The sequence below is a fragment of the Bufo bufo genome, chromosome 2 (assembly GCF_905171765.1).
Source record: "Bufo bufo chromosome 2, aBufBuf1.1, whole genome shotgun sequence".
Taxonomy (NCBI): Eukaryota; Metazoa; Chordata; class Amphibia; order Anura; family Bufonidae; genus Bufo; species Bufo bufo.
Window position 1 is genome coordinate 840,453,812 of NC_053390.1, and position 19,864 is coordinate 840,473,675.

Consider the following 19,864-nt stretch of genomic DNA (forward strand, 5'->3'; position numbering starts at 1 on the left):
TGGGGTCACTTTTTTCCTGCCCAGACCATACTGTTCCTCATGCTATATCTACTACTTACAGGAGACCACACGGACAGATCACTAATGGGGAACAGCAGGGCGACCAGATTAGTTATTAGTGTGCCAAACTGGTTCTAATGAGCAAATAGACTTCTACCATACCACGGCCTGCGTGTGGCTTCATAAAGTATAGTGGGCACAATGCAGGCCTCTGTGTATCCTAATAGTGGGACCACAAATCAAGGAGCTTAAATCTCATTGTCACTCATTTGTGTTAGGCCTACATGGGTGCTATACACCGTAACCTTCTCCACACCTACACGTGTACAGATGGAACACTATACATGGGGCGTCCTCAAATGTACAGACCACAGAACATGGAACTCCACCAACAGTCCTTGTACCCTCAAGAACCTTTATTTTCCTTCCATATTAAAAACAGGTAAAATCATGTAGTGTACCAGCGACGTCTAGACCAGAAACGCGTCAGCAATACGCAACATGCTATAAATATGGATGCCATGAAGATTCTTAAGGCCACGAGGACTGTTGGCGGAGTTCTATTTTCTGTGGTCTGTGCTCCAGCCATTTCAGCTGTTCTCTGTACAACACTGACAACTGGACAAGATTGCCTGGAGTTAGGAAGTGCACAGGACGGGCTGAGGATGGTTTCTTTCATGTGAAGTTGTCCTAAGATGTACAGACTTACACTACAAAGTAGCATCTCCCACTCCTCTACGTCTCAGTGTAGACACAGAATAAGGATCAACTCTGTCTCGATAACCTCAATGATCCTGATAAATCCTCCACTGTTCCCCTATGTGATGCATACAATGTATGGTTGACACTTTCTCTGTCACACAATTGTGTCATGTGCGAATGGTGCTTGTAGTGTCAGGACAATGAGAGAGGCATAAGGAGAAGATGCCAGGATACAGATGATGGAGGTGAAGGCTCTGGTAGAGGTTTCCTCAGCTTGGGTCATGTTCTTCTATTCTCTATCATAAACTGAAACTCCATGACATGGTCCCATGATGGTCAGCTTCCAGCCACAAACACAATGTAATTGTAGGACAATGGCAACAGAATTTTCTTGACTGTTCATCTGACTTATGGATCCATTGCACGTCTACAGTGTCATCCAATCGGCCGTTACCTAAAGGGGTCCACCGGGATGACAGAATGGGCTGCTTTAGTTTTCCCCAGAAATACCAGTAAGAGCCTGCAAACATAATTGGTGCTCTTTTGGTGGTGGACCAGATGACAATTTTTTCCTATCATGGACAACCTCTTTGATCAATGTGTAAAATTTCTCAATTCTTACACAAACATAGAAGAGGATTCTTTACGGTAAGAGCAGTGACACTATAGACTCTTTACTGTAAGAGCAGTGAGACTATGGACTTTACTGTAAGAGCAGTGAGACTATGGACTCTATACTGTAAGAGCAGTGAGACTATGGACTCTTTACTGTAAGAGCGGTGAGACTATGGACTCTTTACTGTAAGAGCAGTGAGACTATGGACTCTATACTGTAAGAGCAGGGAGACTATGGACTCTTTACTGTAAGAGCAGTTAGACTATGGACTCTGTACTGTAAGAGCAGTGAGACTATGGGCTCTTTACTGTAAGAGCAGTGAGACTATGGACTCTATACTGTAAGAGCAGTGAGACTATGGACTCTTTACTGTAAGAGCAGTGAGACTATGGACTCTATACTGTAAGAGCAGGGAGACTATGGACTCTTTACTGTAAGAGCAGTTAGACTATGGACTCTGTACTGTAAGAGCAGTGAGACTATGGGCTCTTTACTGTAAGAGCAGTGAGACTATGGACTCTTTACTGTAAGAGCAGTGAGACTATGGACTCTTTACTGTAAGAGAAGTGAGACTATGGACTCTTTACTGTAAGAGCAGTGAGACTATGGACTCTTTACTGTAAGAGCAGTGAGACTATAGACTTTACTGTAAGAGCAGTGAGACTATGGACTCTTTACTGTAAGTGCAGTGAGACTATAGACTTTACTGTAAGTGCAGTGAGACTATGGACTCTTTACTGTAAGAGCGGTGAGACTATGGACTCTATACTGTAAGAGCGGTGAGACTATGGACTCTTTACTGTAAGAGCGGTGAGACTATGGACTCTATACTGTAAGAGCAGTGAGACTATGGACTCTTCACTGTAAGAGCAGTGAGACTATGGACTATACTGTAAGAGCAGTGAGACTATGGACTCTTCACTGTAAGAGCAGTGAGACTATGGACTCTATACTGTAAGAGCAGTGAGACTATGGACTCTTTACTGTAAGAGCAGTGAGACTGTGGACACTTTACTGTAAGAGCGGTGAGACTGTGGACTCTTTACTGTAAGAGCGGTGAGACTATGGACTCTTTACTGTAAGAGCAGTGAGACTATGGACTCTATACTGTAAGAGCAGTGAGACTATGGACTCTTTACTGTAAGAGCAGTGAGACTGTGGACACTTTACTGTAAGAGCGGTGAGACTGTGGACTCTTTACTGTAAGAGCGGTGAGACTATGGACTCTTTACGGTAAGAGCAGTGAGACTGTAGACTCTATACTGTAAGAGCAGTGAGACTATGGGCTCTTTACTGTAAGAGCAGTGAGACTGTGGACTCTTTACGGTAAGAGCAGTGAGACTGTAGACTCTTTACTGTAAGAGCAGTGAGACTGTGGACTCTTCACTGTAAGAGCAGTGAGACTATGGACTCTACTGTAAGAGCAGTGAGACTATGGACTCTTTACTGTAAGAGCAGTGAGACTATGGACTCTTTACTGTAAGAGCAGGGAGACTATGGATTCTTTACTGTAAGAGCAGTGAGACTATGGGCTCTTTACTGTAAAAGCATGGAGACTATGGACTCTTTACTGTAAGAGCAGTGAGACTATGGGCTCTTTACTGTAAGAGCAGTGAGACTATGGACTCTTTACTGTAAAAGCATGGAGACTATGGACTCTTTACTGTAAGAGCATGGAGACTATGGACTCTTTACTGTAAGATCAGTGAGACTATGGGCTCTATACTGTAAGATCAGTGAGACTATGGGCTCTTTACTGTAAGAGCATGGAGACTATGGACTCTTTACTGTAAGAGCAGTGAGACTATGGACTCTATACTGTAAGAGCAGTGAGACTATGGGCTCTATACTGTAAGAGCAGTGAGACTATGGACTCTTTACTGTAAGAGCAGTGAGACTATGGACTCTTTACTGTAAGAGCATGGAGACTATGGACTCTTTACTGTAAGAGCAGTGAGACTATGGACTCTTTACTGTAAGAGCAGAGACTATGGACTCTTTACTGTAAGATCAGTGAGACTATGGACTCTTTACTGTAAGATCAGTGAGACTATGGGCTCTTTACTGTAAGAGCATGGAGACTATGGACTCTTTACTGTAAGAGCATGGAGACTATGAAACTCTCTGCCTGAGGAGGTGGTGATGGTGAGTTCACTATAAGAGTTCAGGAGAGGCCTGGATGTATTTCTGGAGTGTAATAATATTACAGGTTATAGCTACTAGAGAGGGGTCATTGATCCAGGGAGTTATTCTGAGGCCTGAATGGAGTCGGGAAGGAATTTTTTCCCCATAAGTGAGGAAAGTTGACAAATAACCAAGAAGACACAAACAGAAGATGGGACAGCATCTACCATGATGGTACCACAGAGTAGAGACCATAGGCAACACTTCTCTGACCCTTCTGTAACCTGTGCTCTAGGTCTGGACAGACATGTAAATTTGCATCAACACTTAACGGAACTGTACGACTAATAAAGAAGTAGGGATCGAGCTGCATGAAGACCGCAGAGGATGACTGCTTTATTCTGCATGGAGTCTTGTTCTGCCATCATTGTACTCGTCAGTGGAGCACAGAGATGGAGTCTGCTGGAGGATGACTGCTTTATTCTGGATGGAGCCTTGTTCTGCCATCATTGTACTCATCGGTGGAGCACAGGGATGGAGCCTGCTGGAGGATGGCTGCCTTATTCTGGATGGAGCCTTGTTCTGCCATCATTGTACTCATCGGTGGAGCACAGGGATGGAGTCTGCTGGAGGATGACTGCCTTATTCTGGATGAAGTCTTGTTCTGCCATCTTTGTACTCATCGGTGGAGCACAGGGATGGAGTCTGCTGGAGGATGACTGCTTTATTCTGGATGAAGTCTTGTTCTGCCATCATTGTACTCATCGGTGGAGCACAGGGATGGAGTCTGCTGGAGGATGACTGCTCTATTATGGATGGAGTCTTGTTCTGCCATCATTGTACTCATCGGTGGAGCACAGGGATGGAGCCTGCTGGAGGATGACTGCTTTATTCTGGATGGAGTCTTGTTCTGCCATCATTGTACTCATCGGTGGAGCACAGGGATGGAGTCTGCTGGAGGATGGCTGCTCTATACTGGATGGAGCCTTGTTCTGCCATCATTCTAAGGTGAAGACAGATAAGTCACAGGGGCCTGATGAGATACACCCAAAATTATTAAAAGAGCTTAGTGGTGAGCTGGCAAAACCGTTAACAGATTTATTTAACCAATCATTAGTAACAGGAGTCGTCCCGGAAGATTGGAAATTGGCAAATGTCGTGCCCATTCACAAGAAAGGTAGTAGGGAGGAATCGAGCAACTATAGACCAGTGAGTCTGACATCAATAGTAGGCAAATTAATGGAAACCCTATTAAAGGATAGGATTGTGGAACATCTAAAATCCCATGGATTGCAAGATGAAAAACAACATGGGTTTACTTCAGGGAGATCATGTCAAACAAATCTTATAGATTTTTTTGACTGGGTGAATAAAATAATAGACGGTGGAGGTGCAGTAGACATCGCATATCTAGATTTTAGTAAGGCTTTTGACACTGTCCCACATAGAAGACTTATCAATAAACTGCAGTCATTGAGCATGGACTCCCATATTGTTGAGTGGATTAGGCAGTGGCTGAGTGACAGACAACAGAGGGTTGTAGTCAATGGAGAACATTCAAAACAAGGTAATGTTACCAGTGGGGTTCCACAGGGATCTGTACTGGGACCGATTTTGTTTAATATCTTCATAAGTGATATTGCAAAAGGCCTCGCTGGTAAGGTTTGTCTTTTTGCTGATGACACAAAGATATGTAACAGGGTTGATGTTCCTGGAGGGAAACGCCAAATGGAAAAGGATTTAGGAAAACTAGAAGAATGGTCAGAACTCTGGAAACTGAAATTTAATGTGGATAAGTGCAAGATAATGCACCTGGGGCGTAAAAACCCAAGGGCAGAATATAGAATATTTGACACAGTCCTGACCTCAGTATCTGAGGAAAGGGATTTAGGAGTAATTATTTCAGAAGACTTAAAGGTGGGAAGACAATGTAATAGAGCAGCACGAAATGCCAGCAGAATGCTTGGATGTATAGGGAGAGGTATAAGCAGTAGAAAGAGTGAAGTGCTTATGCCGCTGTACAGAACACTGGTGAGACCTCACTTGGAGTATTGTGCGCAGTACTGGAGGCCATATCTCCAGAAGGATATAGATACTCTAGAGAGAGTTCAGAGAAGAGCTACTAAACTAGTACATGGATTGCAGGATAAAACTTACCAGGAAAGGTTAAAGGACCTTAACATGTATAGCTTGGAAGAAAGAAGAGACAGAGGGGAGATGAGAGAAACTGCTAAATACATAAAGGGAATCAACTCGGTAAAGGAAGAAAGCATATTTAAAAGAAGAAAAACTACCACAAGAGGACACAGTTTTAAATTAGAGGGGCAAAGGTTTAAAAGTAATATAAGGAAGTATTACTTTACTGAGAGAGTAGTGGATGCATGGAATAGCCTTCCTGCAGAAGTGGTAGCTGCAAATACAGTGGAGGAGGTTAAGCATGCATGGGATAGGCATAAGGCCATCCTTCATATAAGATAGGGCCGGGGGCTATCCATAGTATTCAGTATATTGGGCAGACTAGATGGGCCGAATGGTTCTTATCTGCCGACACATTCTAGGTTTCTATGTTTCTATTGTACCCATCGGTGGAGCACAGGGATGGAGTCTCCTGGAGGATGACTGCCTTATTCTGCATGGAGTCTTGTTCTGCCATCATTGTACCCATCGGTGGAGCACAGGGATGGAGTCTCCTGGAGGATGACTGCCTTATTCTGCATGGAGTCTTGTTCTGCCATCATTGTACTCATTGGTGGAGCACAGGGATGGAGTCTCCTGGAGGATGACTGACTTATTCTGCATGGAGTCTTGTTCTGCCATAGCTGTATCTAAAAGGACGAGTACAGTGATCTTAGCTACATAACTCTCTTGGGGTGGTTCTTCCAGATTGTCGGGTGTTATTCTCAGTGCAGATCTTTCATTGCCTCTGCTACGTGTAACCTGGAGAAGGGGGGGGGGGGAGGAGGTTCCATTCAGGAAGTTCTGGGATGACAGCAGCTTGTTCTATAATTTCCATCTCTTCCCATCCAAAGTAAATACAAATGCTAAGTCCGTGTATGGAGGAGCTGGCACGTAAATCAAGAAGCTTCTGTCTGGGCGTCTTGTATGAGGTGGATGGATTACTAAATTCTGTGCTGATTATATGTACCAGCAAATTCCTGGGGCCGAAAACTGGCAGCAGCAGCAGGGCCAGGGGCCAGAAGGAGAAAATGAGAGGAAGCTGAGGAATAAGAGCGCAATCTGGAGACAGCCGAGGCTGACGTCAACAGTCAGGATAGTGAGGGGACAGCCGTCCAGCGTCCCTTCATCACTAATGGAGTCTGTCATGTGAAGCAAGTTCATATTTTCTGACATCCAGGTCTCAGATGCCGCCACAGGTATGGGGTACACAGCATTGTGGGGATGGGGTGCACCCAGTGCATCAATGTGTTGTGTAATGAAAGCTCCAGGGTTTATATAATCTACAATAACGTAGATAAATTGCGTAGTGCGGTGTTAGCCATAATAAATCTGGCAGTATTATGGGAGTGACACCTGGCTGACCAGCCAAATCATACTGCAAGCCTGACAGCACCGGGCTCCTTCTTCAGGAGAGTCTAAATTCCTAGACTTGGACACCTTCTACATATGGGGAGACTGTGCAGAAACTACGATCCAGGATGAATTTACAGACATCGGATAAAGCAGCGGGAATAGATCTATAACGCACATGTAATAATGGCGCTGCATGTAATGTGGGCATCGCAGGGAGCATCTCACCTTCTGGGACCCCTACACCGGTCATATTTGGTATTAGAACAATCGGCATGATGTGTTAAAAAAACATGTCGGGGCCCGGATATCTATTAGTGTGGACGGGAAGCCATGTTTTATGGATAAGTCATGTCTCCCAGCTGAATGAGAGAGGTGGAGCCTGCACAGGTAATGAGGGTCTTCCCAGGAGACCCTCAGCTCCACCCTCTGCCGAATGGGGATAAGACGAGGGATTCTGAACCTCTCTTTGACACAATCTGGGGATCGGATTGACATTGGGTGGTGTTCCACGGGACCAGAATGGACTCTTATTAAGCCCTTCGCTAAGTATCGAGAACCTTTCTCTCTCTGCTCGTCTATGTATTTCTGTAAGTCCTGCACATCTTTAATGGTTTTGCCTTGTGGCCTTAATGATCCCAGTAACCTCCATTATACGGATGCGGTTAGCGTTGCCGTGTATTTGCTATCAGTGTGGCCTGTGCTACTGTGGCCTGCCCGTGAGAGGGGCGCTGTGGGGTTTTCTATGAGCCCCTGAGTAATTTGTATGTGACTTTAAATGTCATAGATGGCAGCGTGTCGGGGTGTGATCTATGTTCAATCAGTGGCAGGTGTGGAGGGGCATGCGAGATTGAGTGTGTGGAATAGATGGACCCTTGGTAGTCCCACCCAGGTCACATGACAGGGAGGTCACGTACGTGACGTGGCCGTTCCTCAGGAGGCTTGCAGTATTTCTGTTGTTCAGCCAATAAAGCTTTCACTCCTCAGTCGATACTGCTGGAAGTATTCTACATCACATAGTTATAATCTACCGCGATGATGTCATCAGCTGACCGCAGAGTTGAAAGCAGCAGAATATCCATGCATTTACCATTCCTGCACTGAACAATGGAGAATACAACGATTTGGGAGGATACACCATAGGTTAGGGTTAGTCATGTAGATCCTGACAGCTCTAGTGTATGGGGCCACAGTGGCGGTATAAAGCTTACAGCAATTTTGGGATCATGGAGATGTATGAAGCTCAGGGAAATCCTGGGGATATGACGCTCAGAGAGATTGTACGGTCAGAGACTGGAGGAAGATCAGAGGGTTTGTACGGTCAGAGACTGGAGGAAGATCAGAGGGTTTGTACGGTCAGAGACTGGAGGAAGATCAGAGGGTTTGTACGGTCAGAGACTGGAGGAAGATCAGAGAGATTGTACGGTCAGAGACTGGAGGAAGATCAGAGAGATTGTACGGACAGAGACTGGAGGAAGATCAGAGGGTTTGTACGGTCAGAGACTGGAGGAAGATCAGAGAGATTGTACGGTCAGAGACTGGAGGAAGATCAGAGAGATTGTACGGTCAGAGACTGGAGGAAGATCAGAGAGATTGTACGGTCAGAGACTCAGGGAATATGTGGGATCACACGGACTGTATGAAGCTCAGGGAATATGTGGGATCACACGGACTGTATGAAGCTCAGGGAATATGTGGGATCACACGGACTGTATGAAGCTCAGGGAATATGTGGGATCACACGGACTGTATGAAGTTCAGGGAATATGCGGGATCACACGGACAGTATGAAGCTCAGGGAATATGTGGGATCACACGGACAGTATGAAGCTCAGGGAATATGTGGGATCACACGGACTGTATGAAGCTCAGGGAATATCTTGGATCACACGAACTGTATGAAGGTGGTCAGTTAAGGACTGCAGCCATGTGGACACTAGGTGGAGGGCTGAGGTCACGAGGATGGCCCAGTGACTGCAGATCCCTGCGATGATTCCACAAGCCGTCTCATTCATACTGTAGTATTTGCCCCGCGTGTGCACTGAACTGTCTGCAGGACACAGGGGCCACCACCATAACAGCGTTCATCTCATCCACCCGTCATGTAGTGCTCCACACACCCCTCATCCTGCCACTACATGACCTGGCAGTGCACAGAGGTGGCATACTGACCGTCTTCTCGTAGCCCATGTATGGGATGTTGCACCTGACGGCGGCGTCCTCGCTGTGCTTGCAGTCCTCTTCTGTGATGTTCTTGTACTGACAGTCCAAGATGGACTGCTCGTGTCCGGTGCACTTCACCTCATTCATGTGAATGGAGCCCATACCTGTCCAAGAGGAACAATTGCCATTAAAAGGGCGCTTCCATAGACGGGGTATTTTTTAAATTCAATACTGATAGAAAAAACATGTTGGCAGTACTACAGTCAGGTCCATAAATATTGGGACATGGACACAATTCTAACATTTTTGGCTCTATACACCACCACAATGGATGTGAAATGAAACGGACGTGCTTTACCTGCAGACTGTCAGCTGTAATCTGAGGGGATTTACATCCAAATCAGGTGAACGGTGCAGGAATTACAGCAGTTTGCATATGTGCCTCCCACTTGTTAAGGGACCAGAAGTAATGGGACAATTGTCTTCTCAGCTGTTCCATGGCCAGGTGTGTGTTATTCCCTCATTATCCCAATTACAATGAGCAGATAAAAGGTCCAGAGGTCATTTCCAGTCTGCTATCTGCATTTGGAATCTGTTGCTGTCAACTCTGAAGATGAGATCCAAAGAGCTGTCACTATCAGTGAAGCAAGCCATCATTAGGCTGAAAAAACACCACAAACCCATCAGAGAGATGGCAAAAACATTAGGCCTGGCCAAAACAACTGTTTGGAACATTCTTAAAAATAAGGAACGCACCGGTGAGCTCAGCAACATCAAAAGACCCGGAAGACCACGGAAAACAACTGTGGTGGATGAGCGAAGAATTCTTTCCCTGGTGAAGAAAACGCCCTTTACAACAGTTGGCCAGATCAAGAACACTCTCCAGGAGGTAGGTGTATGTGGGTCAAAGTCAACAATCAGGAGAAGACTTCACCAGAGGGAATACAGAGGGTTCACCACAAGATGTAAACCATTGGTGAGCCTCAAAAACAGGAAGGCCAGATTAGAGTTTGCCAAACGACATCTAAAAAAGCCTTCACAGTTCTGGAACAACATCCTATGGACAGATGAGACCAAGATCAACTTGTACCAGAGTGATGGGAAGAGTATGGAGAAGGAAAGGAGCTGCTCATGATCCTAAGCATACCACCTCATCAGTGAAGTATGGTGGTGGTAGTGTCATGGTGTGGGCATGTATGGCTGCCAATGGAGCTGCTTCTCTTGTATTTATTGATGATGTGACTGCTGACAAAAGCAGCAGGATGAATTCTGAAGGGTTTCGGGCAATATCATCTGCTCCTATTCAGCCAAATGCTTCAGAACTCATTGGACGGTGCTCCACAGTGCAGATGGACAATGACCCAAAGCATACTGCAAAAGCAACCAAAGAGTTTATTAAGGGAAAGAAGTGGAATGTTCTGCAATGGCCGAGTCAATCCCCGGACCTGAATCCGACTGAGCATTTCACTTGCTGAAGACAAAACTGAAGGGAAAATGCCCCAAGAACAAGCAGGAGCTGAAGACAGTTGCAGTAGAGGCCTGGCAGAGCATCACCAGGGATGAGACCAGCGTCTGGTGATGTCTATGCGTTCCAGACTTCAGGCTGTGATTGACTGCAAAGGATTTGCAACCAAGTATTAAAAAGTGAGAGTTTGATTTATGATTATTATTCTGTCCCATTACTTTTGGTCCCTTAACAAGTGGGAGGCACATATGCAAACTGCTGTAATTCCTGCACCGTTCACCTGATCTGGATGTAAATACCCTCAAATTACAGCTGACGGTCTGCAGGTAAAGCACATCTTGTTAGTTTCATTTCAAATCCATTGTGGTGGTGTATAGAGCCAAAAATGTTAGAATTGTGTCCATGTCCCAATATATTTATGGACCTGACTGTATACCAGCAGACAGCCCAACTGAGAGGTAATCCACTATCTGTATAAGACATCCTATCAGTTTACTTTTGCTATGAGGGGAAGATGTCATCTGCAGGGTAGTCTTCATAGTAACAGTAGGTATAGAATTGGGATGACAGTATGACAGCTCCTATGTTCTCCTCACAGGACGACACAGACAGAAGAGCCTTGCATGGATTAGTATCATGTGTGACGGTCTAACTGAGTCACTACATGGGATGGGGGTCTCTCTCGCCACAGTGACGGTGGAAAGTTGTCGGCAGTGTAACAGGAATGTGACATGCCTCCCACTGTGGCTGCATTCTCTATGCATGGGGCAGGCTCTGAATATGGAGCTGTAAGTCTACAGGGCTGTTCACACTTGTGGATTTCTCCATGGCTGTAATTCTGTAGCTTTTAATATGCAGCATGATCTATCAGATGGCAAGTGACTGCCCTGCGTCCCCATAGGAGTCAATGGAGGTCTTCTCCCCTAGAAGCCATGCCTCCCATACCTGCTTACATGCAGAGTCCGATCCGACAGGCTGTGATTTTATAGGAAATCAGAGACATGTGGAGGTAGAGAGGACATCTCTATGGCAGTCTACTACCGCTCAGACATGTGGAGGTAGAGAGGACATCTCTATGGCAGTCTACTACCGCTCAGACATGTGGAGGTAGAGAGGACATCTCTATGGCAGTCTACTACCGCTCAGAGACATGTGGAGGTAGAGAGGACATCTCTATGGCAGTCTACTACCGCTCAGACATGTGGAGGTAGAGAGGACATCTCTATGGCAGTCTACTACCGCTCAGACATGTGGAGGTAGAAAAGACATCTCTATGGCAGTCTACTACCGCTCAGACATGTGGAGGTAGAGAGGACATCTCTATGGCAGTCTACTACCGCTCAGACATGTGGAGGTAGAAAAGACTTCTCTATGGCAGTCTACTACAGCTCAGAGACATGTGGAGGTAGAGAGGACATCTCTATGGCAGTCTACTACTGCTCAGAGACATGTGGAGGTAGAGAGGACATCTCTATGGCAGTCTACTACCGCTCAGAGACATGTGGAGGTAGAGAGGACATCTCTATGACAGTCTACTATCGCTCTCAGAGACATGTGGAGGTAGAGAGGACATCTCTATGACAGTCTACTACCGCTCAGAGACATGTGGAGGTAGAGAGGACATCTCTATGACAGTCTACTATCGCTCTCAGAGACATGTGGAGGTAGAGAGGACATCTCTATGACAGTCTACTACCACTCAGAGACATGTAGAGGTAGAGAGGACATCTCTATGGCAGTCTACTGTTACATCAGGAGAGCAAGTGCCATGGTTGTGTGTCACGAACTGTGCAGAGGTCATCTCTTCCCCTATGCAGAATGAGGGCTGTAACTGTGTCCACCACCCCCTGCGGAGACTCTGCCCGGCAACAACAGAATAACAGCTGGACTTAAGGTTGTTTACCTGTAAAGCCTTATAAGGGCAATGGAATGTGATAATGTCATGTGACCTGCCATGAGAGAGGGGGGACTCGAAACTGTTGTTATCCCTCACATCTTGGGGAGGGGGATATGAAAACTGTTGTTTTACCTCAATAAATCAGTTTATGTTCTGAGTTCACATGAACCAGAGGTGTGTGGTGTCTTCTCTGAGGAAAAGGGGACATTAGGATCGCATGGTTCTGGATGTCCGAATGGTGTGATCTTGGGACAGTACGGAGCTACTCATTTGGGTTATAAGGGCCCCGTTACAATTTGGTGGCAGCGGCGGGATAGATCCCACCACTAGGGTGACGATCAAATCACCAACTGGGACCCCCCTTTGTAATGATGGAGCTTTACTATGAGACTCTAAAGAGGGAGACCCTGAAAGATCTGCTGGAGACTCGAGGAAGGACGTCTGGTAATAAGACCAAAGCCGTGATGAGCAAGGAGTTGTGTGAGTTAGACCAGCAACAAGGAGCGGTCCGAGTTGAGAGTCCTGTCCTACGGGACACACAGAAGCAGGTGGAGTGGCGACTTGCCCTTTATGGAGATCACCCCACGGTTGAGCAGGTGAACCAGGTGCTGTATCAGGTGCACGAGCTGGAGCGGGAAAGGCAGATGACCCTGCAGGAAGCAGTAGCCCCGGCCCTGAAGATAGGGGGGAACAAGCTACCCTATGGGGCATTCCAAGCATTTAAAGAGGAATCGGAAGACATTGACGAGTTCCTTGAGGTATTTGAGCGACAGTGTGGGAACTTATGTCTGGAGCCGGATGAGTGGGTCCCTGTGCTAGTGAGTAAGCTTACCGGCCGAGCACAGACTGCCTATAAGAGCATATCTGCTGAGGACTGCCAGGACTATGAACGAGTAAAGGAGCGGCTGCTTGCCCGATATGGAATAACCCCGGAGGCGCACCGAGTAAAATTCTGTAGCCTCAGAAGGAAGGTACAGCAGTCCTTGGTGGAGTGGACCCACTGTATGAAGCGGTCTGCGGAAGGCTGGATCTTGGGCAACCGGGCAGAGACTGTTTCGGACGTTATCCAGTTAGTACTGCTGGAGCAATTTTATAAGTTTGCTCCCCCTGCGGTCACAGAGTTTGTGAAAGACCGTAAACCCAAAACTGTGGACAAAGTAGCAGTTCTTGGGGACGAGTACCTGGACTCTCAACGCAACTGGCACCTCGACAATAATAGGCAAGTACTGAATGCGCCTACTCCAACCCGAACCCCGTTCCAGCCCCGACCCAGTCCGGCAACCCTTTCTCCCATAGCTGCCAGACCATCCTACCCTCTCTCAGCTGCCCGAAACCCTTACCGGACACAGTCTACTGAGAACAGAGTTGTGCTAGCAAGACCAACCCGTCCAGACCTGCGAACCTGTTTCCGTTGCGGGCAAGCGGGACATATACAGCTACACTGCACAAACACCTGGGGTCCCAAGAACAACCCTCCTTCTGCCCAAACTCCCGTTCTCTGCCTAGAAACCGAGGAGGACTTTGGGACCCTGCATGAGGTGGACCCAGTCCGAGTTGCCTCTGGAGATAACAGGGAACACCACCAGCAGGATGTGTGGGTCAATGGCAAGAAAGCTGAGGGGCTACAAGATACAGGGGCTACTATCACCCTTGTTAAGCCCCACCTGGTCCCCCCTGCAGGACAGTTGTCCAAATTCATAGCTGCTGAGTGGCCAGAGGCAACGTACATCGGATTCCCCTTGCCCAAGTTAAAATGAATTGGGGCAACGGGAGCCAACAGGTCCAAGTTGGAGTTATGCAGGAGTTACCAGCTGAAGTGCTTCTGGCCAATGATTTGGGCTACTTAACTTCTCACTATCAGAAGTATACCGTAACCCCAGAGACATGTACGGTGGTAACACGGCAGCAGAGCCAGAGGGGCACTCGAGGAGGAGAACCAAGTGAGTGAGACTGCCCCTAACTGCAACCCTGAAAAGTCCCAAGGTAGTGCCTCAGATAGCGGTCCTGACCCGCCCAATAGGCCGTGGGCCACCTTCGCAGAGTTTCGGAAAGCCACGCTTGCTGATCCAACCCTAGCAGGGTATAGAGAATGTGCTGGGGCTGAGCCGGCAAAGCCAGGCAATGGTAAAATTATATGGAGCCAGGGGTTGTTATACCGGCTTACAGAGGGTACCAAGCCCACTAAGATACCCAAGAAGCAGCTGGTTGTGCCCCAGCAGTACCAAATTGACCTCATGCGAGTTAGCCATGACATTCCCCTGGCTGGCCACCTCAGAATAAACCGTACCAGGGATCTCTTGACTCTGAACTTTTATTGGCCCGGGCTATCCGAGGATTTGAAAATGTACCTGCGAACTTGTGATGCCTGCCAGCGGGCAGGCAAGCGAGGCGACAACCCCAGGGATAAACTGCACCCCTTACCCGTTTTGAGGAGCCCTTTAGCCGCATAGCAGTCGATATTATCGGGCCCCTGACTAAGCCCAGCCCCACTGGTAAAAAGGTTCATCCTCACAGTTGTAGACTTTGCTACCAGGTACCCCGAGGCTGTCCCGTTAAACAATATCACCGCCAAGTCAGTGAACAATGCACTGTTTAGTATTTTCTCCAGGGTGGGTTTTCCCCGAGAGGTGCTTTCCGACAATGGGTCTCAGTTCTGTGCTGAACTGACCTGGCAGGTCTGGGATCTGTGTAAGATCCACAGTCTGCGAACATCCCACTATCACCTCCAGACCAATGGTCTCTGCGAGCGCTTCAATGGGACCCTGAAGCAAATGCTTCGGACATTCTCCCTGCAGTACCGGGACTGGGAGAGGTGCCTGCCCCACCTTCTGTTCACTTACAGGGAGGTTCCGCAGGAGTCTACTGGGTTTTCTCCCTTCAAGCTTTTGTACGGGAGAAGAGTTAGAGGACCCCTAGATTTGGTTCGAGACCATTGGAAGGGAGACAGGGAGGAGGAAGGGACCCCACTACATCAGTATGTCCTAAATCTCAGAGACCGGCTGACGGAGCTAACTGCCTCTGTGGCGGCGATCCTTCGGGCAGCCCAGAGTCGACAAAGAGTTTGGTACGATCGTACCGCTCGGAGCCGTATTCTAGCAGTAGGGCAGAAAGTGCTGGCACTGAAACCGGTAAGGACAGATAAGCTCCAAGCCAAATGGCAAGAACCTTATCGGGTGGTGAAGCAGCTCTGTGACACCACGTACCTACTGGCCAAGTGTTCAGATGAGAGGATTCAAGGAACCTTTCATGTGAACATGCTAAAGGCATACGAGGAGAGGGCAGGGGAGGTTCCACTTCCCGAAATCCCCAGACAGGGGGGGACCCGAGTAGGGATAGAGGGCATACAGATATCCAAGCAGTTAGGGGATATCCGGCAGAGGCAGGTCAGAGAAGTACTAGCCTGAGGTAGGGACCTGTTCTCGATGATCCCAGGAGTCACGGATCTAGCCATGCACCATGCAGAAACCCCAGGGCAGCCTCCCCTCAATAAAGCCGCTTATAGGGTACCAGAGACCGTTAGAGCAGGGATGAGGCAAGAGATTAGAGAGATGTTTGATTTAGGGATCATCGAGGCATCTGAGAGCCCCTGGGCTTCTCCGGTAGTCCTCGTACCTAAGAAAGATGGGACGACCAGTTTTTGCGTGGACTACCGGTGACGCAATGACCGGACCACAACTGATGCCTACCCCATGCCCCCGTATCGATGAGGTGTTAGACCGCATTGCCCGGGGCAAGTTTCTCACCACCTTAGATCTCTGCAAGGGGTACTGGCAGATTCGTCTGGACCCGGAGACTATTCTAAAGTTGGCGTTCGTCACCCCCTTTGGACTGTACCGGTTTAAGGTGATGCCGTTTGGGATGAAGAACACACCAGCAACGTTCCAGCGGATGATAGATAGGCTCCTAGATGGCCTCCAGGAGTATGCCTGCGCATACCTGGACGACATTGCTATCTACAGCAATATCCGGTGAGGAACACTTGGGTATTGTATTGGACAGCATACAGGCAGCGGGACTCAACCTTAGGCCCAACAAATGTGTAATTGGGATAGCGAAAGTCTCATACCTCGGTCACCGAGTGGGTGCCAGCGTCCAGAGCCGGCAAAGATAGAGGCAGTTCCCCGATGGCCCACCCCCCGCACCAAGACCCAGGTCTTAGCGTTCTCGGGTACCGCTGGCTATTACCGCAAATTTGTTCCCGAGTACAGCTCCATAGCCAAGCCCCTGACTGACCTGACAAAGAAAAATCTGCCTAAATAAGTCCTGTGGTCTCCGGAGTGTGAAGCTGCCTTCCAGAAACTCAAACATGCCCTGGTTACTGCACCCGTACTGACTGCACCTGACCCCAAACGGTTTTGTGTTCACACAGATGCCTCTGCTTTTGGACTTGGAGCAGTACTAAGCCAAGTGGGGGACGATGGCTGTGAGCACCCGATGATGTACATTAGCTGCAAGTTGTTACCTCGGGAGGTAGGATATGCAGCCGTCAAGAAGTTCCAGCCTTATCTGTATTGGCAGTCCTTCACGGTGCTCACTGACCACAACCCTCTTGTATGGCTTCACCGTGTCTCTGGGGACAATGGCCGAATCTTGAGATGGAGACTTGCCCTGCAGCCCTATGACTTCAGGGTTCAGTACTGACCGGGGAAGAAGAACGGGAATGCTGATAGTCTGTCCCGGCAACTGGAGCTCGAGAACTGAACAATGCTGATCTTCCCGGACAGCCCCTAGCCGACCCGTTAGGATCTGGCTGGGTCTTCCGGTCCTTTGGACAAAGAGGGGAAATTGTTACATCAGGAGAGCAAGTGCCATGGTTGTGTGTCATGAACTGTGCAGAGATCATCTCTTCCCCTATGCAGAATGAGGGCTGTAACTGTGTCCTCCATCCCCTGCGGAGACTCTGCCCGACAACAACAGATTAACAGCTGGACTTAAGGTTGTTTACCTGTAAAGCCTTATAAGGGCAATGGAATGTGATAATGTCATGTGACCTGCCATGAGAGAGGGGGGACTCGAAACTGTTGTTATCCCTCACATCTTGGGAGGGGGATATGAAAACTGTTGTTTTACCTCAATAAATCAGTTTATGTTCTGAATTCACATGAACCAGAGGTGTGTGGTGTCTTCTCTAAGGAAAAGGGGACATTAGGATCGCATGGTTCTGGATGTCTGAATGGCGTGATCTTGGGACAGTACGGAGCTACTCATTTGGGTTATAAGGGCCCCGTTACATCTACTACCGCTCAGAGACAGGTGGAGGTTGAGAGGACATCTCTATGGCAGTCTACTACCGCTCAGAGACATGTGGAGGTAGAGAGGACATCTCTATGGCAGTCTACTACTGCTCAGAGACATGTGGAGGTAGAGAGGACATCTCTATGGCAGTCTACTACCGCTCAGAGACAGGTGGAGGTTGAGAGGACATCTCTATGGCAGTCTACTACTGCTCAGAGACATGTGGAGGTAGAGAGGACATCTCTATGGCAGTCTACTACCGCTCAGAGACATGTGGAGGTAGAGAGGACATCTCTATGGCACTCTACTACCGCTCAGAGACCTGTGGAGGTAGAGAGGACATCTCTATGGCAGTCTACTACCGCTCAGAGACCTGTGGAGGTAGAGAGGACATCTCTATGGCAGTCTACTACCGCTCAGAGACCTGTGGAGGTAGAGAGGACATCTCTATGGCAGTCTACTGCCGCTCAGAGACCTGTGGAGGTAAAGAGGACATCTCTATGGCAGTCTTCTACCGCTCAGAGACATGTGGAGGTAGAGAGGACATCTCTATGGCAGTCTACTACCGCTCAGAGACCTGTGGAGGTAGAGAGGACATCTCTATGGCAGTCTACTACCGCTCAGAGACATGTGGAGGTAGAGAGGACATCTCTATGGCAGTCTACTACCGCTCAGAGACATGTGGAGGTAGAGAGGACATCTCTATGGCAGTCTACTACCGCTCAGAGACCTGTGGAGGTAGAGAGGACATCTCTATGGCAGTCTACTACCGCTCAGAGACCTGTGGAGGTAGAGAGGACATCTCTATGGCAGTCTACTACCGCTCAGAGACGTGTGGAGGTAGAGAGGACATCTCTATGGCAGTCTACTACCGCTCAGAGACGTGTGGAGGTAGAGAGGACATCTCTATGGCAGTCTACTGCTGCTCAGAGACCTGTGGAGGTAGAGAGGACATCTCTATGGCAGTCTACTACCACTCAGAGACATGTGGAGGTAGAGAGGACATCTCTATGGCACTCTACTACCGCTCAGAGACATGTGGAGGTAGAGAGGACATCTCTATGGCACTCTACTACCGCTCAGAGACATGTGGAGGTAGAGAGGACATCTCTATGGCAGTCTACTACCGCTCAGAGACATGTGGAGGTAGAGAGGACATCTCTATGGCAGTCTACTACCGCTCAGAGACATGTGGAGGTAGAGAGGACATCTCTATGGCAGTCTACTACCGCTCTGTAATACGGCTGATTGCATGAAGTCACATGAATGAGCGTGTCCATTGTAACCCCCTTAGTACACAAAACGTAGCGGTATCACACACCGCACATGAGGCGCTTAGCTTCCAGCGTCTCTGGATCTTCTACAGTAGTACGCGCTCGGCTACATGGCAGGAGATGACTTGTTATTATGCTCCTGCCACAAGCATCTATTATAAGGTGGTGACACTACTGATTCGCACCGTCACGGCACGCAGGATCTGTGTGACGTACGGCACCGGGTGTGTCCTCTCATGTCAGAGGGACCTGTAATCTGTAAATGAGGTCCTAGGGTGCCCTAAGGAATGCTGAAGACAGTGGAAGCAGCCAGTCTCCCCAGCCCCCTTCCCCCATAGCGTCGGTCCCTATCACTGTCCGGAGGCGTCTACTATGGCACCGATGGTCCCGCGCTTTCAGTAGTGGTCTCACTCCATCACTTTGACATTCGTCAGGAAAGGTGATGTTGGTTTACTGCTCTGCTGACTGTAGATGGCGGCAGGACACGTTCCTCCAGTACTTATATATGTCCTTACTACTGGTTCCAGCCTCTTCAGCCTCCATCTGTTCAGGACGCCGGCCCCAGCCAGTGGAGATCATTACCCACAATACTTCAGGAGACTCATTTTCCTGGACTGAGTGATGCAGTGACCTCACTTCCATTATGTGCAGCTGTTTACAGTCTGGGCTCAGACTCACAGGCCACCGGCCAACGGTGATGGCTTCCAGATGTTGCTTGTTCCTCGCTTCACGTTAATATCCGTCCTCTTTCAGCTGCATCTGATGGGGCTCTTCAGGGTCTTCTTTGGCATCATACTTCTCCCCCTGGAAGCTCGCAGGGATCACACACTCCATCTCAAGATCCTGGGTTAATCCTTATC

General features: G+C 48.3%; 1 protein-coding gene across 5 annotated transcripts in view; it reads right to left on the bottom strand.

Annotated features, from left to right (window-relative positions):
• Positions 1-19,864, bottom strand: part of LOXL3 (lysyl oxidase like 3) — a 94,047-nt gene that overhangs the window by 8,662 nt on the left and 65,521 nt on the right. For all 5 annotated transcript variants that reach the window (XM_040419498.1, XM_040419499.1, XM_040419497.1 and 2 more), the window contains one exon: positions 9,143-9,297. In XM_040419498.1, coding sequence (XP_040275432.1) covers positions 9,143-9,297 — 155 coding nt within the window. The remainder of the gene's footprint in view (positions 1-9,142; positions 9,298-19,864) is intronic.